This window comes from Leguminivora glycinivorella, chromosome Z, assembly GCF_023078275.1.
Source record: "Leguminivora glycinivorella isolate SPB_JAAS2020 chromosome Z, LegGlyc_1.1, whole genome shotgun sequence".
Taxonomy (NCBI): Eukaryota; Metazoa; Arthropoda; class Insecta; order Lepidoptera; family Tortricidae; genus Leguminivora; species Leguminivora glycinivorella.
The window spans coordinates 9,699,763-9,722,463 of record NC_062998.1 but is presented as its reverse complement, the minus strand read 5'-3'; the positions used below and the strand labels follow the sequence as shown (position 1 = coordinate 9,722,463).

Below are 22,701 nucleotides of genomic sequence, written 5' to 3'. Positions count from 1 at the left end.
TCTTTAGTGTATGGGATCTATTGCAGTTTATAATTCTATAACTAAGGCTTAGCAAAAAGCTTGTGTGACTTCAAAGTAATGACTGCATAATGGCCCATCCACGACACTAAACGCGACAGCGGTGAGCGGCAGCCATACGTGCGAATGAAAAGTCCTATCGCTGTGTCTCGCTCCAATGTAATACCATAAGTAAGTGGTGGACAACCTTTGCATTGGGCACCAACATTTGCAGGAATTTTAGAGGAGGGCAGGATAATAGGCTACTTGGCCTTTTTTTATAAGTCTGTCTTGTACTGTCCAATTAACCGAAATAAAATTCATATTTCATTAATCCTTATGACTTAAAAACAGCAAAAAATATTTTTAAAGCATACTTTTACGTAATCAGGCGAAAACAACACAGTCCTGTTAATCTATAGATTATCTGTGTATCAGGTCATTCTATTCGAAAACAATATTTATTTTTCTGACTTTTTAAGTATGCGGGCATAAAGTTCAATATGTCAGTGATTGTATTCACGTGCATTAAGGTTCGAATTCGATGACGTCACGACATCGCTGACAGCGTTTTCGGTGACCAAAATAAATAAAAAAATACACACATTTTTAACCAAAAATACGCAGTCATCATACACTTTCAATACCCAAAATCTATTGATATTGTTATTTTATGTCAAATACTACAGAAGACAATTCTAAAGACTAAATTCGATTCGATTTGGGCCGGACATGGCTCGCGGGCCGTACTTTGCCCACTACTGACATAAGCGATATACGATAAATGTTGTAATGTTGCAACATATCCATATAAGTTGCTTTGGCAATACCTAAATTTACTGGGGACAAAAGTATATTAGAATGGTCATAGATTATCCGTAATGCCCACTTTTTTTCTGCGATTTTGCGAATGACACTACCATCAAACTTAGCTTTTGCGATTGTCCCCATACTTTAATCAAATACAATATTTAGTAATAACGTCTCTAGGTATCCCGGAGCCGGAAGAAATGAGCGAGATTGGCTGGCTATCGCCCCAGATTGCGGACAGTTCGCATAGCACGTTCAATAGACTTGAGTTAGTATCAACCTAAAAACTAAACTAGGCGCCTTAGGCACTGGTCCCACCAAAAGCAAGCGACAGAAACTAACAATAAGAAATCGTTCCCGTGTAAATAAAAGAGACGCGATGATAGCGCGAGCGTTGTTCCTCGCCGAGCGATGAACTATAAATCGCTCTCTCTCTCCATCTACACTGGAGCGACTATCATTTGTTCGTTTCTATCGCGGATAGCTCATCGATTATTCGCTTTTGGTGGGACCAAAGCCTTAAGTAGAGGAAACAACATACCATATTCAGCGAGGCGTGGCACATATTGTCACTACTTTTAAAAAACCTTGTATCTTCGTCTGTCAATGAAAAGAAAATTGTAGTAAGTATGTATGGAATGCATTTTTTTTTTTTTTATACTACGTCGGTGGCAAACAAGCATACGGCCCGCCTGATGTAAAGCGGTCACCGTAACCTATGGACGCCTGCAACTCAAACAGTGTCACAAGCGCGTTGCCACCCTATTAGAAACTTGTACACTCCCTTTTGCTGTGTACAAGTGTAGTAGTACACAGCAAAAAGGAATGTACAAGTTCTAAGGAGGGTTCGGGTTGCCGACGACTCAAAGGACAATAGACGGAACAAGTTAGTTCCGCAAGTCCTCCCGTCATCAGCACACCGCACCCTCGTTGAGCTCTGGCAGCCTTACTCACCGGCAGGAACACAACACTATGAGTAGGGTCTAGTGCTATTTGGCTGCGGTCTTCTGTAAGGCGGAGGTACTACCCCAGTTGGGCTCTGCTCTAGATTCGAGCGAGACGATATCCGCTGTGCTGTGCCCTACCACACAAAGCGGAATATCATTCGCTATGCCCTACCTCCTCCTGAAATGCATATAGACTTACTGCGTTTTAACTTTGAGGAGCAGCGTGAGATACGAGATTGTTTAAAAGTAGTGACGATTATGATCTGCAACATCAGTTACACTAGAGCTAGAGTATAGTAAATGATGAAAAATAGACATCTGTACTCGTATCAATGACTCGAGAATCGTCAAAGTTGCATAATATCCGCACTGCTGCTAATAAAAAAAATACAATCACTAGTAAAAACAGACTGTAATAGTAAAAATGTAGACAAGCATTTACAGATGTAGTGCGAATGCGAAATGATTTTCCTTCGTATTTTTACGGGAACGTTCGTATTTGTCAGTTAATGTCAGTACTTGTTGTACGCAATGCGAAAGCTGCGATATATGTACCTACAGGGAATATTATATGCGTCTCTGAAATCCTTAAAATTAGAAGTAGATTTCCGCTTGCGAATGTAAATTTAAAATATGAATCATTAGCAATTTAAAATTACTGCGTCCAAAAGTAGATAGTAATAGTTAATTTCTCATCTCTCATTCCTGATGTAGCTAGGCGCTTCAATATTCACGACTTTATCTAGACAACATCTACCGTATTGTTTTATATATTGTGCCACATTGCATACTGTTTACATACGTATGTATAATCAAGCATAGACATTGTAACAGACCTTATATTCTACTCGACAGAGCTGATTCATCGCAGATTAGCTCCAGCGTCTTATCTGACGTCACGCATTGCTCAAGTTACAAATCCTTTACGAACCACTCCGTAGACAGGACTATTCAATGCGATCTTGACATTGAATTCGGAAAGAAATTCATCATGTTCGACGATGATGAAATGTATGAGATAAGAATAGCTCGCAGGAGAGCCAATGGAGATGTTTATGAAATCGGAGACGTTGCAAGCAGGTTCGTATTTTTAATTAAGGTTTGCCCACTAGACTATACCATGACCGTGCTAGGAGCGTATCCGGCACGTAATTTTACGCGATACGGTCTACCTTGCCCACTGAAACGTGCCGATGGCGTCTCATACCCGTATGAACTCCGCACGTACTAGTCTTTGCCCACTAGTTACACCATACCATGACCGTGCTAGGAGCGTATCAGATAAAAAAATATTCTTTGTATGAAAAGGCCCGTTCCGTCACCGTCGCGACGGCGCGTGTCCGCACCGTCAAATTATATTCTCGCCGACAATAGTTGCCGGAGCGTGCATGGCACGCGACGGGCACGGTCGGTGACGGAACGAGTGGGCAAGAATTCATACGTTTTCATACATAGAATATTTTTTTGACGGATACGCTCCTAGCACGGTCATGGTATTGTACGTACGGTCTAGTGGGCAGAGACCTTTAACCTCACATGAAGTCCATTGGCCTTTTGAAATCATTTAGACCTAACGTGGGTCCTTGTGGTAACTCATTTTTCGAGGAATGTATTTTCACAAGGGTTTATTTTTAACCCCCAACGCAAAAACGATGGGGTGTTATAAGTTTGACGTGCCTGTCCGTCTGTTTCTGTGTGTCTGTCTGTGGCACCGTAGCTCCCGAACGGATGAACCGATTTAGATTTAGTTATTCATTGTTTGAAAGGGGAGTTTGTTGGGAGTGTTCGTAGCCATATTTTTCTTAGCCATACTTCATGAAAATCGATCCACTATGTCGGGGTTTCTTTCAAAATTTTAATTTAGTGGTTATTTTACGTACGTAACTACAGACACTATACCTAGATAAAACATCTGAAAAGATGAAACATACCTAATCATTATTTTTGTTTGATATCATTGATATCCATAAATAAATGACTTCTTTGAAAAAATACTCTTTACTCTTCTCGATAATACTGTTTTCTATTATGTTAAGTATTAAACGATTATTATATAATATTTCAGTTTGAATAACACCATGCACGCTGTAAAGAAATTCTCGAAAATAACACAGTATTTAATAGAAAAAAATGAATTCAACAACACCGATTGGATGGACGAAATTCTAGTGCTAGCGGAGAAATTGGCAAGCAAACTAAACCATCGTTCGGGGGATGCTGGGCATACGTGGAACAACGTGAACTGGGGGGAAAATGTTCCGTATTGGAACCAGTATTATACGGTTATGGGAGAGTATACTTTCCCGTATGAGGTAATCGTTCGTTTTACTTTTTGTTATCGAGGCTTGATTCTCACAACCTTTTCTATAGTATCTATAAAATGCTTTGCGAAGGAATTTTCCCCTCACTAGCTCGGAAACACGTGTTTTGTCCTTTAATACCAGCGGGTAAAAACGCATTTTATCCACTAGTGGGTAAAGTAATTTGACCTTGAAGAAAGTCAAATTAACTGCTTTAAAATTGATAAAAGTAGGTGAATCTAGTAATAAAGATGATTTACCACTTGTGGAACTACTGGAAGCAGTGATAAACGCATTTTTTGCGTTGTAGTGTCCTCGCTACAGTGAGGGGAAAAGTTTTGTTTTACACTCGGGTGCAAATGTATTTTACTTCTCGTGTGTTAAAAAACTCGCAAGTTCAGGATTCTATTCTCGAACCACTCGCTTCGCTCGTGGTTCAACTATAGAATCCTTTCACTTGCTCGTTTTTCAATTCCACACTCGGCGTTAAAATACAACTTTGCCCCTTGTATAACAAATAACTATTATATCATATTCAACATACCTGAATATATTCACTTACGTTTTGTTTCATTTATTTTCAAACCGAACATTTTAAAGCCGGACAAGAAATATATGATTATTGTCAGGAGGGCGCTGTTATTCTGATGTATCGTATGACAGTTCAGTTTAGTATGAAGAAAATAGTTCTAATGAAAATCCGCAACATGGCGCGTAGTCACATATTTCTGGTCAGGCTTTAGTTATAACCATAGTTCATCTACCAAAAGGTTCAAATTTCGGGCTTAAACATAATGATTCTTACATAGACAATTGAATATAGTGTTAAAAATTAGCTGCCAGAATAAGTTCTTGTGTTCATCGAGACGATTTCAACAATGTTAAACACAATTTTGTCGCGCTTTTTATCCCAGTTCTTTCTATGGCCATCTCCTGTATCCGTCAGCAGTTCATCCTATTTAAATATGTAGGGTCAGATAGGGAACGACAGCTCATGTACAATCATGGGTAGAATTGAAAGATGTCTTCATAGTAATTATTTGCATATTCCAGGGAAGATCCAAGGAAGATGTGATTCTCGAAGTGCTGTCAGAGGAGATCAACAAGTTGTTCGACAAACACGTTGAGGGCAACAAACTGGGGGTGCCTGTGGAGATGTTAATGGACGCTGTCAAACATGTTACCGATGATGTTGAGAAAGTTATGTAAGTAGCTTTTGATTTTTCGATTCCATAGTATTTTTTTATGAGTTAGATTCTCCACTCAACGACACTGAATGGTTACCTCACAGATTAAATAATATGTCAAGCAGAAAAAAAACTTTACACCAAACTGAAGTAGTTCAGGGTCGAATCGTGCTGCCTCTTGTCCCTTTTGAAGGCATGCGATGATCAAAATTCGAGTAGGGTCTTATCTGTGATCATGCACGCAAAGGGATATCAAATAGCCTAATAGCTAGGAGGAATTCTGGGTCGAAGGGCCCACCTGGATAAAGCGAACAAATTCTCACCACTGCCAGCTGTTCCTTATAAGGGGAAAAGTTCATATACCTTAGGTACATGACAGATCTGATGTGACAATCTAAGTGCCAGTTACATACACCATTCGTACTTAACAAACTGATCAAGATTAACGGGCGGTTTACTATTAACATCCCATACAAAGGATCCACTTTAACAGTGACAGACGGTTCTATTAATTTTAGTATGATCATGGAGGACAGCGGGTACGAGTTGGAGGGCGAATCCGTCGTGTACACTGGAGTCGAAGACTTAGATCCCAACTACGAAGAGGAGTTCAATTCCACCGTTGAAGTATTATACTAGTTGTTTTTTTCTGTTTACATGTATTAGACTATATCCAATTTCAAACCGTCATCATCCTCCTTGCGTTATCCCGGCATTTGCCACGGCTCATGGGAGCCTGGGGTCCGCTTTGACAACTAATCTCAAGATTTGGCATAGGCACTAGTTTTTACGGAAGCCACCTGTCATCTGACCTTCCAACCCGAAGGGTAACTAGGCCTTATTGGGATTAGTCCGGTTTCTTCACGATGTTTTTTTTTTACCGAAAAGCGACTGGCAAATATCAAATAATTACGAGCCGGGGATCGAACCCGCGACTTCCGGATTGAAAGTCGCACACTCTTACCGCTAGGCCACCAGCGCTTCCAGATAATCCAATTTCAAATCATATTGAATAAGATGTGGATTGTAACTCAACCATTAAATTCTCATTTACAAGAGGCGCGAACTTGCATGCGGTTTCGGTTACATTGCGGACTGTTGAGGTTACTTATAATTCAGCATATGAGCCGATTAGGAGTCCGTAAGTCGTAACACTATTTAGATTTACCAATGTATATTACCACTTTATTATACGTTACAGATTTAATTAAAATGCCTCATTTACATGTTTTATTATACTCAGACCCTTCATAGAGGTATATTTTATTTTGAATTTATTTAGACGTTAGCAATTTTTTTTCAGTCTGATTCCGTATCCGATGGCAGTTCTAGCGGGCTCGATTTTAATGGTTCGTTACTTTTTTTTATCATCCCGTCACCTTTGACTAATGTTAATGACTACATTTGTAAGAAAAACTGGTCGTCCCCTATCCTAGAGAAGCCTAGTATCGCAACCTTTTTCACTTGCGTAAATCGCTACTTTATACGTGATCCCTGAGTGGTGCTAAAACAATCAACAATCTCGCAACCGTACCATGTCGTAAAATATCTCACGGTTCTAATTACATGGGTGAATCAACTTTTTCTTACCTGTTATTGCCATGGTTACGGTCCCCTGAGTCACGCTGGTTTTATGCAAAATTATGCTACTTAAACTATGCAAACATGCATTTTTCTGGTTTTAAAACCCCTTCCCCTAATTTGCCACCTACAAAAATGGACTACAACTACATGCATGCTGGCATAATTTCAGTAGCATAATTTTGCATAAAACCAGCGTGACTTAGGGGACCGTAACCATGGCAACAACAGGCAAGTTGATTCACCCACATACGCCATACGACAATTAAATAATATTTCAGCAAAGCTGTACACAGACATCATAATGTAGATATTCGACACATTTCTGCAATCCAAACATCTTTGATCACACAGGCCGTTTGCTCAATCGGACACTTGCCCGCAAAATCAAGATGCTACGTTTGATGTTACCGCAAGAGGAAGATATTAAGATAGCATTACGCCACGTCGTCTGTAGGCTGAAGAAGATCGCGGCCAGCTCTGGTTACAAACAAGGCCCCGCTCGATCCAGGTGGCTCCAGTCGAAACTTCTAGAATTGTTGACGTTGACCGAAAAATCGATTTTGAGAAGGAATTTGAGGCAACAGAAAATCGTTCCATTAACAAGTATGAGTTATGGTGAGTCTACTTACGTTATGCGGTATAAGTGTAAGGCCTGAGTGCACGCTTATATTGAGCGTGGAGCGGGGCGGGGCGTGCGGCGTGCATGTCAAACAATTGAAGCTCGCACAAGTGTCCTGAGTCCACGCTGTATGGCGAACGCTCCGAGCCGAACCAAACGCTCCGAGCGTCCACTCAGGCCTTACACTAACGGCCCAGCCACGACATTGGTCTTAGCGCGACAGCGGTGAGCGGCCGCCATACGTGCGAATGAAAAGACCCATCGCTGTGTCTCGCTCCAGTGTATGGCCGCCGCTCACCGCTGTCGCGCTTAGACCAATGTCGTGGCTGAGCCGTGACTGTTGTATGGTAGCGTCGCACAACTAATGTAAGGAGTTATTGATTGGTTGTACTACATACAAGTTTTTCTACCAATCAGCCACATTCTTTATACGTTAGACTATTCAGGCGAAGAACTATTGTCTAATCTTATTACGATATGTTTCAGACACCGGAAATGAAGTAAACAACCAACTGTCTAGAATTAAAGCAGCAGACGATACAGCGTAAGAAACTACAATTATCTTGTTATAGGGCTGTATTTTTGCCTTGTTACAGTAGACAAGGCATACTGCTTCTTATAGGTTGATTTACGAAAGCTGGCACGAATGGAATGAACGACACCTGCATCGGTATACAGTCGTATCGTAACTTTCAAGATACACTATTTTATTGGTTAAACTGTCACACACATAGATTTTTTCATTCACTCGTTCGTTTTATTCGTGCCAGCTCTTGTGAATTGACCAGTACTTGTCACACGACGGAACGTCCGATTCCATACAGTCTACATTACTCGAACATTTTACATTTGGCATGGACACAAAGCACATACCTAAGTCTTGTACTTGTTTGCTTTGCTAAAAAGGTTAATACAAAGGAAATAGAGCATGTAGAAGCTACGTAATAGTAAATAATTAGAGTTTGGGTCTTAGAAGGACTGTTAATATTTTGTTTCAGGAGAAGACTTGTAGAAAAGTATGAGGCCATGTTGCGGTTGACAGCAGCAGGTATTTTGTCTATTTTATTAACTCTTTAACCATTTTGACGTTTCTTGTACTCATTAGATTTTGAACTGTAATTCTTATTGTTGAGATGAGTTTTTGTTTTAAGTATGATGGTCATGGAAAGTGTTTTGCCGCTACCGATTAAAGGGTTAACCTGTTCCCCGCCTCGTCAAAAAAGTAATAGCGTGCCACCATCGCCTAGCTAATAATCGCAAGTAAACAATTGTCAACTTTGTCTTGTCAACTGCAGTTGTTGAATTTTTGAATTTTCCGACTTGATATCAAGTCGTGGCGTGGGTATATATGTACTCTTGGGTCGACACGTCACGTTCCTAAACTTGTCCGATTCAGGATCTCTTGAAAGTGGGAATGCTTAAAAACCGGGCTATCTTAGGCGCCAGTACCTACTTTAGTCTTATGTATTATTTGCAATATTTAAATACTAGCTTTTGCCCGCGGCTTTGCTTGCGTTAGAAGGAGACAAAAAGTAGCCTATGTCACTCTCCATCCCTTCATCCCTTCAACTATCTCCACTTAAAAAATCACGACAATTCGTCGCTCCGTTTTGCCGTGAAGGACGGACAAACAAACAGACACACACACTTTCCCATTTATAATATTAGTATGGATTTATCTAGGGTAGGATAGTGTTTAGAAATTATGAATGTGTACGTATTTCGTAGATAACGCAGGTGACGCCAATTTTGAACATGGTAGTGAGAAGTCATATCATTCCAAGGTTACCGATTGTTCGAGTAAGTTGTACTTTGTTTTATTTTGATCTTTGATTTACAGAAGAAATTTAAGACTACATTTACCAAAGGGATTGGGGTGCGGGAATCTTTTGCGCTAGGTGAAAATTTCAAGATACATTGGAACTTACTATGTATTTTTTATTCATACTCCAACTATTTTGAAATGTAATGTTTCATCAACGACGAAGTGAAGTGGTAGTCACATTCAGTTAAGCTTTGTACTGTGACTGACCGTAGAATATCGTGAAAATACTATTATAAAAAGATTGTGCACTCCATCTTTATTTTGCTTACCAAATTGTAGCTTTGTTAATTGAAAAATAGCAAAGTTATACTTTTATCATTCTTTAAATTTATGTGTCGTGTTTGTAGAATGTCCTAGCATTGATTTATCAAAGTCATGTGACGACAACGAATCTCCCAACTTCCCTGCATCGGAGACCAATGATTTAAGTTTGACACCTAACGAGGACTTGACACAGTATACGTTAGACGAACAACATATAGACAGTCTACAAGACTGGGAAGACAAAGACATGAGTCTGTACCAAGAAGAAACAAACGAGATAAAAATTAGGAAATACGGTGATAAAATGTCGCCAATACAATCTAAACATAAGAAATCGCGCAAAGATAAAAAAGGGAAAGCGAAAAATAAATCCACGAAAAGGAAAATAACTAACAGTTCAAATAGCAGTATATGTAAAAAAAAATCGAAACAAAGTTCGACTCTCATAGCCGTGAAACGAAGTCTGGTGAATACATCTAGTAACAAACTCTTAGACAAGAAAAATCATAGCGCCAGAAGTAAACCAGGGAAAGTTGTGAGCAAACTGACATACAATGATACATTATCCTGTATTGATAAGATGAGGAAGAAAATGGGGCCTACCTTTGTGCTCGCGGTTCCGCCCAAACCTGTAAGCTTTATACCTTTAAGTGTAGGTATATTACAGTACATTTCTCTTATAGTATTTCAAACATTTTTCAGTACAGATGGTGCTTTTTCTCCGCACTAGTGCGAAATGTGCTTGTCAGGTCAAAACTTCAGAGGCAATCTGTATTGAACAAAAGTCGTAGGTACAATACACGTGCGAGGAAATTCGTAATTCGTGTCGATTTAGTGTTTCTATTTATTGCCACTTATTTCAAACTTCCTCTTTTACGCACTTGTATCGTAATGTATTATTATTAAATTATTTTGGATATTCTTGATACAAACTTATTAATATTGTCTATTTCTTGAAGGTTAGAGTCATAGACAGTTGTAGTGCGAAAAAAATTGCCTTCGTATCGTTACGGAAACGTACGGACGTGTCATGTTATTTCTGTCAGTCTCAGTACAAGATGTACTGACATTGACTGAAATAGCATGACAAATAGGAACATTTCCGGAAAAATACTAAGGAAACTCTTTTCGCACTACATTCGTACATGTGTTGTAACTTGGCATGTCAATAAAGACCATTAATAATAAACATTATTTTAGATTCCAGGTAGTATACTCGAATTATGTCACCCCCATATTCAAAACAAAACAGCCGATCCTTATCAAAAACCTACTGGCTCGTGGGACGATACACCCCCACCTGCGGTCGCGGCCACAGAGAACAGTCAAACCGTTGAAATTTTGAGCCAAAGCGAAACTGTAATGGTGGCTTTGCAAAGAATGATCGGCACTGACCCGGATGTCGATGCGGAAATATACGAGCACGAATTGGAGCTCTCAGATTTGAACAGTTTGTTGAATGATACCTCGTACTTTGCGTATGCCGAGAGGAATTCTTCTAATGTCGCGGAATATGGTATGATTTTCTATGTACTGAATTATTTTCTGTAACGAATCTCCTTAGGCCTGAGTGGCGCGTGGAGCGGAGCGTTCGCCGGGGCGTGCAATGGGGCGGTAGGGTGGTCCACATTTGTATGGAAGAAAAATAAATATGACTAATCCTTTCTCCACATGGTTCCCTTTGTTCTACTATGAATTAGTAGTTTATGTACCAAATTTTAACCCATTTGCTCATTATTTACAGGTCGCTCAAGATACATTTAAAATTGGATATCTCCTATAATAAAATAAAAACCGAAATAATTAAAACATTGCAAACTGCCCGGTTCATGTTTTATTTAGCTCTAATGAAATAGGGAAAAATATAATTAAACCATTAAAATACCTCCATGTAAGATTTTTTCTTTAGTCAAGTTCATTTCATACATTTCAGTATGGCATTATTGCTTTATTTTGAGCGACCTCTAAATAAAGTCTGATTGTTCTCAAAATTGGTTGACATGATTTTAATAAGTTTTCGTGTAGAAATAACCATGTGGAGCTCAAACAATAAAAAAAATTTTTTTTTGGACCACCCTAATGGGGCGGGCAGCGTGCGTCTTGTATGAGCTTCAATTTGTTTGAAATGCGCGCCGCACGGTGCCCTGCTATACGCCCAATATGAGCGTGCACTCAAATCGAGAACATTTGGTCGGGGATACAGTATAGGCTAGTTCACGGTCGATTCATTTACTTTATATCTTTCGCTTTGACTTATGAAATAGAAATAATGTTTAAACATATCTACTGTCGTCCATATTTTTCTTCTAATTATGTGGTGCTTTATTTCGTGCACTGCATAATAGTACATTGTGCAACAAGGGGAGGAAGTTGAATATTACTAACGAGAGTAAGTTAAATCGCGACGGCTTGCCGGAGGGATTTAAAGACTCGAGTTTGTAATATTCATACTCCCCGAGTTACACACAATGTTTTTCATCACACTCAAAAGTTAAGTACAGTACTAGAAATTTCATAACTCCCTTGGGACAACGATTTTTCTATTACTCACGCTCCGCTTGCTTGCAATAGCACATTTAGTGTGTGAGGGTGATGAAAAATATTTTAAGTATAGGAAACTAGCCTATTGGCCAACACACATCAGCGCAGTGAATAATGCACTTTTTGTATTCTTTCTGCATGATCATACAATTTATTAATATAGTCTATTAATGTTTAGATTCACCTGGAATTGGCGGTGTTACCCAAGAGTCGTCTACCAACGCACAGCCAGAAATGGACGCATTGCCTAGCGTGTTGAAGGCTCCGGTTGTAGAAATTGTAACACAAGACGGTCAGGAATTTATCGCGTTGCAACGCACCATTGGTACCGAGCCAGAACTTGATAATGAAATTTACGAGCAAGAAATAGGACAATCAAGATTAACAACTTCTCTAAATAATATGGCATCGTTCGAGAACTTTCCTGTTGGAGTAGCGAACGCGACCTCACAGGAGTTCTTTTTATATGGTAAGGTTCCTTTATTTGATAGCTTAGTCGAATAACGGCTAGCAAACTTATCGAAGGTCATGTGACTCAATCTCTTATAGTTAAGTGAAATTGTACCTATTGCCCAACCTTGTACCGTAAGTACGTTTTCACATTATCCGATCCGATATCGGATGTCGGACCGATATCCCATACATTACAGGCGCCATCTTGGATTTTTTCTATTGCAGTCCTTCCGACATCCGATATCGGATCGGATAATGTGAAAACGCACTAAGGCCAATCTGCTGATGAATGATCAAGGCGAACATACCCAGTACCCACGGGGTTGAGTTAGACGGCCATTGATTTATTACTATTAGGTACGTTTTAATAAAATAGACTAGCTAAATGAAAACTTATTATTGATTATTGTATTCGAACAGTTGAAACAAAAAGTTACAAAATTACAGTTGGCGAAAATATGCTGCATACAAATACGTGGATAAATTGCAGGGGTTCCAAAAAGGACTTGGCCGACTGTGTCTATCAACCAATAGTCGGTTGTAACAGACAGACAGTCGGCCAAGACATTTTATGTTCTGTTTATATACATGTAGGACCACACACATCGCTTCAATAAATAAGTACAGTTACATTTTTCTTGTATTTGTCTTATTTACGGTGGTTTACTTTCTATAGAAAATATATTTTTAGATTTAAACGAACCTACGACATCGAAAGGGATTCGTCACGTAAACATGGACGTGCAATGCGGCACGGAGCGTCAGATCTCAGCGACCACCTCATTCACGTGTCCCCTCAATATGTGTGATGAATATCAAGGCTCCAGTCGTGACGTTCGGGCAGTTCTCAAGAACGACTGCGTAACCTCGACGCACGACATTTTAAGACCTTGCGAACAAAGGGGCTCTCCTTGGATGAAATCTGTTGGCATCATAATAAAAGACTCAAATCATCACATTAATGATACATCCAAAGAGACTGAAACTGCATCTGAGTCTTTCAGTATAATTGACAATGAGTTCATAAACACTACCAACCTCGCCAAAAACTCCGTGTTAGTCGAAACTATGCACTCAAACCTACCAGTGGAAGATACTTATAACTTAACGAAGAAAAAGAAACCTAATATCCGAACTAAAAGGACTAAGAGTCCTATACCAAGTAGTAGGACGAAATTTAATGAAACTAAAAAGAAAGAATCTAACCAAGTGTCGTCGTGGATTTTGCATGTACCAAAAGGGCCACGATCCAGACTGAGCTGCGGGGGTGTCCACGTCCATAGTTACAAAAATATTCAGGTATCTGAAGACGTAGTTTACCAAGGCGAGTGGCAGCGACATTTGCGATATCGCAATCCTAAAAACATCACCAACCGTCGACAGATAGATTAAGGGTTACCCGTAAACCGAATGCCCCGCCAGAAATACAAAAGCCGATCGTTTCAAAAACCGTCGTTACGCCTATTATCATCCGAAACACTAAAGCGAACAGGATGAAAGAAGCTGTGACTAAGAAGCAAATACAAGCCACGAAGCGACAAAGCTACGTGCCGCCCACCAAGGAACAAGTGTCCCAAAAGCAGCCCTTAAGCCGGGAGGTGTCCAAGGTATTTTACTTTCACGTTTAACCTTGTGATAAAAAATCAAATGTTTGTTGTTTGCCTGGTAATTTAGGTATTTATATTTATTGTTTTATTACAGGTTTCGTCCAAGTCGAACCTGCGGTAAGATTAATTTATATTGATTAAATACCTACTTTAGATTTTCCTTGAAATTCTGCTGAAAGTACTATCTTACTAATATTTTATTTTCTATTTTGTGTTCTCTAGCTATTCAAAATCAATAAATACAAAAACGAGTAAGATAACCCAGCCTCTACGGCGAACTAGATTTGCATCAACCCCTACTATAATAAAGGAAAATTCAGTTATGATCCCACAGAAGCGAAAAGTGTACATTCCTCCTTATTTGGAGAAAATGAGTAAAAAGCAGCAGGTTTCACAAAAATCTAGCATTATCCAAACTAAATCAGATAGTATGTCAAATCTGTTAAATGTAAATAACGAACAGATAACGCTGGAACCATCACAATCGAAAGTTGACGATCTGTTATCGACGTTGTTAAAAGTCTCCATGAAACCTGCAAAGGACTTAAATTATGTTGTGTATCGGAATGAAATGGAGACATCTCATTGCAGTACTGCAGTAGAAAATATACCCGTTACAGCCGGACCTAGTAGCAACGAAGATGTTTTAAGGCGCAAGCTCAGTAATCTCAGCAACAACGACTCTGCCTACTCGTCAAACAACAGCGCCTCGATCGCGTTAAATCCAGTAATTACCAATCACCAACCTTTCCAATCGAATAGGAAAACAAGCATCATAAAACCAATAAAGTCCAACATATCACGCAAAGGGACAAATACCAAAATGGTTTCTAGGATTAAGAAGTTAGCCAATTTAATGTTTTCGAAAAAATCACCCACGAATATTCATGAGAACTTATCGAAACGCTCTATCATACCTCAAAACTGTTCCAAAATGTATCTAAAAGTTGATTTATTAGTAGACGACGAAGAGAATAATGAATCGAGTGAAGAGTCAAGTATGTCCAGTGCTACTAAACACTTTTTAGAAAGTTTGGAGAGCGAAAATAGACCAAGTCCAAAAGACCAAAACGACGGAGGAACGAAACAAGACTCAAAAACTACTTTAGTAGTTGATTATAGTGAATCAAATACTCAACCTGAACCTGGCTCTAAACCTGAATCGAGTTTAGAATGTAATGCAAAAAGTGAACCTCAAGCATTAAACACGACAAATGTAATCACATCTTCAGATAAAATGTCTCTCAAAATATTAGACAGTGATATGCTGTCTAAAGCGATGGACATTACGAATGAATCCATAGCCGATAGCTGCAATGATATTTTAGTTGGAATATCTAAAGCGGTGGACATTACGAATGAATCCATAACCGATAACTGTAATGATATTTTAGATGAAATGAGGGAATTATTAGAAGAATGCTTGAACTTCAACGTTACGCCAGAAGCGGATTTAAACAAAGTTTCTGAGGATGCTGATATAATAGCTTCTGATATTGAGAATGTTACTCCTATTGGATCTGAGACGTACGAGACAAGCAGTAGTTTTTATCGAACATATGACGCCGGGTCGATGATAAGCCTGACGCGAAGTTTCACAGATTTCTCTCATAAGTCGCTGCCGTCACGTTCGAAAACTTCTGAGGTCCTTACGGATGAAAGTTGGTACAACATCGCTCCTTCCAGGCCAGAAAGCGAAATCCTATCTGAAAATAAGGATACTATCAGCGTAACTCAGGTAAAGGAGTAAGATTTTAGTAAGGTTCCAAGTCAAAGGAAATAATACGTAGTCTTATAAAATGGAGCATACTAATGCAATGCTGTATACTAATTTACATACCATAAAATTTGACTAGGTATTACATTTTTTATGCAAGAAAATGTACTCATTGCATTAGTAATAGAATAAGTAGGAATGGAATAAGTAAATCTGGACGTACTAGCACACATTTTGCGTTCTTTTCCCGCCGAGACAGGGAACGCGGCGAACGCGGGGATATCTGTGGTTGCAAACACAGAAAAATAATGAATTGGTTAGGGAAAAGAGGGATTTCTGAGGTCGAATCTACGGATAGTACATGACGAAGTGCTGTTATGTTTATTTTATCCTTAATAAATAATTACATACCCTAAAAATACAGCCAGCCTTTATCAAGTAGCCTACTATCAAGCTTTTTATTAAGGATGCTTGATTTTGCTTAATTAATGAAACTATTCATCGACATGCGAATATAAATATCGAATCGCTGTTCACGTGTAAGGAGAATGTAATAGGTCGTATTTTTACTGAAAAATACTACAAATTTTGCCTTGTTTTTATCGCGTTGTGTTAATTTTATTTTCCTTTATAGAAGCTTGTACCTAAACTCCACAAGTGCAATAATTATTCATAGGAAAACGAAATTTCCAGTGACATGTTGCATGTACAAACACACAAACGAAACTAGAACGCGAGAATTTGAACGCCGCATGTGTGCGTTGGAACCATGTGGAACTTTTGAGCGGTCAACGGTCACCAGAACGCGGAACTCTGACAGAACGCAGACCGCTCTCTGTCTGCGCACGATCTTATACTTCACAAGTCTATTATAGTTAATCTACTTCGTTGAGGACAGCAGGCTCCCGTTTATATGAAGTTTAAGTCAAGTGCATGATGATGTTCTCAGAAACCGAAGGCTGGTCACGCGTTCAGCTCTTTCTCCGTGAACGCTCAACCGAGCCCGTTCAGGCAACAGCCAGACTACGTGAACCTCGTCGACTCTGAGACGGGGAGTGTTGCGCAGGCGGGCAGACGAGCGGTGAGTTATTTTTTCCGTTTGATTCGAAACCCTGAGTAAGTCATTTAATGTTTTTTAGAAGTACGTTTACCTCACACCGTACCGTACAAAATCTCACGTTTACCAACTTTGAATGTATAGCAACGTTTTTTTCTCGATACCAAGTCTCATTTGGGGGCACTGAGTCAACGGAGTAAGTAATACCTAAGTTAGAATGTAGTTCTGAGACAACAGTGCACCCAGTTTTATAGATATTTTTTTGTACAAAATTTTCTCATAGATAGGCTTAAATTGCCCTGCGTTCAATAACTGGTCACTCTATACTAAAAATGGATTCTCTTTACCTATTACTAATATTTCTACTTTTAATTATTTTTTTTTACGTAAGATTTGCTATTATTGGCCACCTCTCAGTAACTGTCCACGTTATGCTAAAATGAATTCAAATTACCGTTCTGCAGAGTTCATTTTTAGAATAAGGTGGCCAGTTATTGGAAGGGGGTCAGCTACTGGCAATTTACCTACCTTATTCGTAGTCGTAACATTGGTAACAATTATGTATATGTATAATTAATCGAAGTTATGACTGTGTGCCAGACCTCTGAAGAAGTGTTGATGTCCGGACGTTCGTCAGAGAGCTACGTGTCCTGTGCTGTGGAGGAAGAGGCTTCGATCCCGAGTTGGTTGTATAACCTCAGTCAGCAGCCGTCGGGCAGTTTCTCGGTAAGCTACCTAAAATCGATTAGGGCCCAGCCAGGTAAGTTGGCAACGATGTGGGCTCCATCCACTAAATTAAGGCCTTTTAACTAAATAAATTTCGTATTTGGTATTTGTACGTTTAAAATAATATTTGCATCGTCGAGGTTGTGAAAATCATTGACAACTTATAATGGACTATACCTATGTATGTTTGAAATAAGTCAGTTTTCAGTACTTATTTATTTATTTATCTTATACTTTTAAACGAGCAATTCTTGTATATTTATTTATTTATTTATTTATTTATTTATATATATATTTATTTACACTGACGATCTCGGAAACCGCTCTAACGATTTCGCAGAAATTTGTTATGTGGGGGTTTTTGGGGGTGAAAAATCGGTCTAACTTATCCTTAGGTCCCGGAAAACGCTAATTTTCGAGTTTTCATGCGTTTTTCTTCGCGCGCCATCTCGTGTGCAGTAGTTGTACTGTTAAGACAGAATTCTTTCGGTCGATGTAAGTACTATTTATTGCAAACACTAGATGGCGACACAGGTCAAGGCTAAAACGAATAGAAAATACACTATTTGAGCTTTTGTGGCGAAATGCGCGCCATCTCGTGTGGAGTAGTTGTGTTGTTAAGGCTGAGAATTCTTTCGCTCGATGTAGGTACTATTCATTTTTGAACTAGATGGCGACACATGTCAAGGATACGAAACAGAACCGAGCGAAGCTCGGTTGCCCAGATATTTTATTTATTAACATAAGAGGTACAATTATAACAAAAACATATGTCCCACAAAACGGTTTTCACAGTTTGACTGTGGGATCAGAGTCTCTTCGCTAAGAAAACTAAAATAACATTTAGATAGTATTAATTAAAAACTTAAACAGACTTCTTTTGAATTTGGCTCTAGTATCTGTTATCTCCGTTTGAAACTCTCGGGTCTTTCGAGCCCGGTCATTTATAAGGCGTGCGTGGGGATATAGATCCAACACGTAGAGGCCGTCGGGAGAGCTTTGATGTCATGTCATGCCTGCCGGAACCCATTCACAGGTACATGAACCGTGAACCGGTTTCAACAGGCATTAGAAGCTATTGTAGATAATATGGATAGAGTACCTATTGGTCTATTGTTTAAGTTTGGGCGGAAAAAAGACTGGGCTGGTATCTGTTATTATTATTATTAAGTATATGTGTGCCGTTTTCAAGCATAAGGTACCACATTATCGATTAAGAATAAATGTGTAGCTTAACTTCAAACTTGGGTAAATCCATTCTGCTTTATGGTTGATTATATAAATAAAAATATTATGATTTGGAAGATAATCAACTTTATAGCAGAATGGATTTATCCAGGTTTTGGTTAGAAGTTAAGCGACACAAATAAACTCTGACAGGTAATAGCGACAAAGTGGTAATTATACTTGAGAACGTCATGTATATAAAAACTTCATAAACTTTCTTACATCGAAATAAATCAAATTGAAGCCGAAAAGGATTGTTGTACCTATTGTTTTTGGTATCCGTGTTCATACGCATTCACTTATTCTAATATTTATATCCTAGTCGAGTCGGCACGCCGTCCTTCCCGAAGTCGTTCCTGAACGGGACTTTGACGTGAACGGCAACGAGCTGACAGTTCACGGCGCGGGCGCGGGCGACGGCTGTGGGATCCACAGCGACCAATCACAGGACAGCTCCGGCCAGGGGACGTCATTCAGTTCTACTACAAGTTCGACAGCTCAAAGCGAGGTGAGAGACTAATCTGGTCTATATCAACATGCGTCTAGTAGGCAACGAGCTGACAGTCCATGGCACGGGTGCGGGCGACGGCTGCGGGATCCACAGCGACCAATCACAGGACAGCTCCGGCCAGGGGACGTCATTCAGTTCTACTACAAGTTCGACAGCTCAAAGCGAGGTGAGAGACTAATCTGGTCTATATCAACATGCGTCTAGTAGGCAACGAGCTGACAGTCCATGGCACGGGTGCGGGCGACGGCTGCGGGATCCACAGCGACCAATCACAGGACAGCTCCGGCCAGGGGACGTCATTCAGTTCTACTACAAGTTCGACAGCTCAAAGCGAGGTGAGAGACTAATCTGGTCTATATCAACATGTGTCTAGTAGGCAACGAGCTGACAGTCCATGGCACGGGTGCGAGCGACGGCTGCGGGATCTACAGCGACCAATCACAGGACAGCTCCGGCCAGGGGACGTCATTCAGTTCTACCACAAGTTCGACAGCTCATAGCGAGGTTAGAGACAAACAAGATTAATGAAGGTTAGAACCATGAATTAAACAAAAAATTAAAATTCAATTTCGCCAATTTGTGGCTTTGCATTAATTCGACTATGTTTTTTTATCGTCAGCCTAAAATTATAATTCTCCTTCCAGTCCATCGCGGTAGACCCAGGATCGTTTCTGGCGGATTATTCACCGCCGGGAGAACGAGCACATGCCTTAGAAATGGCTCCACCAGATGAATCTATTGAAACCTTAGACGTTGAAAATTCCGGTGAGTTATTTTTTTATTTCTTGGTATATGCATAATCGGTGCGATAGTTTGAATACAATGAGGGCCACCCACGTTACGTCTTGTCTCTCCATTCGCTAGCGAGAATGTCATTTACTCTTAGTCACAATCAGCTACCACCGTCTATACTCGCTGGTGTGATATTGTGTGGAGGCGTTCCTCTAGCGGTGAATTCACTCACGGTAGCCCTTATTAACTATCGATTATCTTAACCCTCTGTATGAACGTATATTGTGAATATTTTTCTCGCTAATCGTTCATGTTTGTATTGACTATTCTAAGATATAGCGGCAGACATTTTAGGTTTGGATGGTTTTCGGACAACACACTTTTTACAAATATTACATTCATATTAAAATCCGTACATATATACCTAAATACGTTCCGTCATATTCATTAGAAGGGTACGTACCTTTTTTTTTAAAGAGGGGAAATGCATTACGCATACCTCCCAGGCGCGGGGATGGGCCTGGGATGGTTATGTGGGACTCCCTAGGCTGATGAGACCAACAGTTTAGTATGTTGACTATGTTGAAATCGCACCTCGAAATTTTTACTCCACCAAAGCTCATTTCGAAAACGAACTTTTCCATAAACATGCGTAATTTTGACACTTGTAAATAAAAATTACATAACTTAAATATAACTTTGTACTTCGTGAAGTTCCCGCAACCTGTCTCTATACTTAGTAGCTCGCGTTTCTTGTAGGATAGGCCTACGTTTCCATAATTCCATGCGAGGCGTTGTGATATGCTTCGACTGCTAGACACAAACTCTAAGGCCCACTTGCACCAACGACTTAACTCAGGGTTAGTGGGCTGTCAAATTCCATATAAAATGGTTGGTTAACCCACCATTTTCGTTGGTGCAAGTGGCCCTAATAATATTATACTAGTAAACGACTTTTCGTTTCGTTGAAATAGAGGTATTCCTTCAGTATTAATAATACGTATTCTCTTTCCGCACTCAGAAAGTCAAAGCCGGCCTACAAACAGAAATCGTAACCCACGTGGCGCACACAGAGTGAGCTTGCCGGCCAGCGATGCCGACGTCAGCTCTATCGACACTGACGTCCCCTCCGATTAAAATGTTTGTTTCTTTCCGCTGCCTGGGAAAGAAACAAACATTTATTACGGTCAATTAGAATCTTAGGCCACTGTAGATAGAACCTTTTCACAGTAAACATCTAAGTGACTTTTAAGGCAAATAAAGCACAGTGTCAATGAGACAGGGTTCTAGAGTGGCGTAGGATTCAAATTGGTTGACTGTATAGTCAGCATCGATATATTGTCAGTTGTCACACACCATATATTTAGTACCTTGACTGCTACAATACATTGATGCTAACTTCTTAGATATACAGCGATTCACCAAGGAGGGTGAATGAAACGAAATATACAGATATCTCCGATGTTTATGTGACTTTCCGATATTGCCCTGTGTGTACGTTTATCTGCACTGACAACTTGGCGAACGCACAACGTTCTTTTTATTTCATATACTCTACTTAACAGTTATCATACGTGTTGGCCTATTAATGCATGTCCATTTGGTAAATCGACTTATATTTATTTTTTTATTCATGCGAGATTTTTAATTGGAATTCGTCTGTCCAACAAGCATATCTATGGCATAATTTCTAAGCATTTAATTACTTGAGTTTAGCGTAGACCAGTTTTAAATTTAAACCGTAGCTTGATATTGCAACAATATTGTGATGTTTATATTACGTTTGAAGTTCCAAATAAATTTTAAATAAAATAAATATCTTTTTCTTACCTTTTAGTCCTGTCGTTAGGTAATTACTAATTAACTATTAATGTGGAGTAGTAACATATCTTTCGTACGTATTTTATAGTTAAGACTATAATGGCCGCATTTAAATTACATTACTTTTCTAAAGTTTCGGCGAGTTATAGAATTATATATACCGTAGGCCTTAATAACCTGAAAGATTTTAACCACGTATTTTTGATGTAAAAACCAACAAAAAATATTATATGATGTTTTGTAATTTTTGGTAAAAAAAAGTACCTATTTTTTTACTATTTTTGAACGTATTTTCACATAAAAAGTAAACGTTATTCATAAAACTGGTACTTAAAATGAGTTACGTTTTTTTTTCAAAAAACCTTATTTTTGAAAGGTTTCACTTCACTTTTTGACATCTATCAATGTGGACTTATAATTATAACTACATATTGTTTGAAAGTTTATGTAAATGCGCCATACGAATAAATAAATAAATAAATGAGGATAGTTAGACTATACTCCATAATGGCATAAACGCCGTTAAAAGGGTCTTTTGTACTGAGTAACAATAAGCTCTGAAACTAGGCGATATCCAGAAAAGTTTAGATGACATTATAGTCTCTAAATGTAGTCAGGAATACACTGTTAAAATCTTTCGTGTTACTCCGGCCCACGGTGTATAATTCAACTTGGTTGGTTATCGCTAACAGTTACGTTGATATTCCATTCTGTCTGTCGTTCGCTGAATGACATTGAACTAATAAATCGGAAACAATATTGTAGCGCTCGTAAAG

At 39.2% G+C, this 22,701-nt stretch overlaps 1 protein-coding gene across 2 annotated transcripts; it reads left to right on the top strand.

Moving 5' to 3' along the window:
* Positions 1-994: 994 nt before the first annotated feature.
* Positions 995-21,905, top strand: LOC125241358. 2 transcript variants are annotated; one of them, XM_048149801.1, is made up of 15 exons: positions 995-1,075; positions 2,610-2,834; positions 3,820-4,066; positions 5,108-5,259; positions 5,760-5,868; positions 6,545-6,590; positions 7,177-7,440; positions 7,931-7,988; positions 8,443-8,492; positions 9,173-9,244; positions 9,617-10,185; positions 10,734-11,049; positions 12,253-12,543; positions 16,801-16,932; positions 17,509-17,634. In XM_048149801.1, exons 1-14 carry the CDS (start codon positions 1,008-1,010, stop codon positions 16,896-16,898), a joined length of 2,565 nt encoding a protein of 854 aa, XP_048005758.1. In that variant the 5' UTR covers positions 995-1,007; the 3' UTR covers positions 16,899-16,932; positions 17,509-17,634. The 2 variants fall into 2 exon arrangements, with proteins under 2 accessions (XP_048005758.1, XP_048005759.1); XM_048149802.1 differs by lacking the exons at positions 995-1,075; positions 2,610-2,834; positions 3,820-4,066; ... (8 more) ...; positions 10,734-11,049; positions 12,253-12,543 and adding exons at positions 13,893-14,134; positions 14,229-14,251; positions 14,357-15,872; ... (1 more) ...; positions 20,017-20,137; positions 21,126-21,905.
* The last annotated feature ends 796 nt before the right edge of the window (positions 21,906-22,701 follow it).

Excerpts from the sequence above, each read along its gene's own strand:
- LOC125241358 (XM_048149801.1), top strand. The coding sequence starts at position 1,008 with ATGAGCGAGATTGGCTGGCTATCGCCCCAGATTGCGGACAGTTCGCAT. Across the intron at positions 7,441-7,930 it reads ATTAACAAGTATGAGTTATG|ACACCGGAAATGAAGTAAAC; the intron begins GTGAGTCTACTT and ends GATATGTTTCAG. Across the intron at positions 9,245-9,616 it reads CAAGGTTACCGATTGTTCGA|AATGTCCTAGCATTGATTTA; the intron begins GTAAGTTGTACT and ends TCGTGTTTGTAG.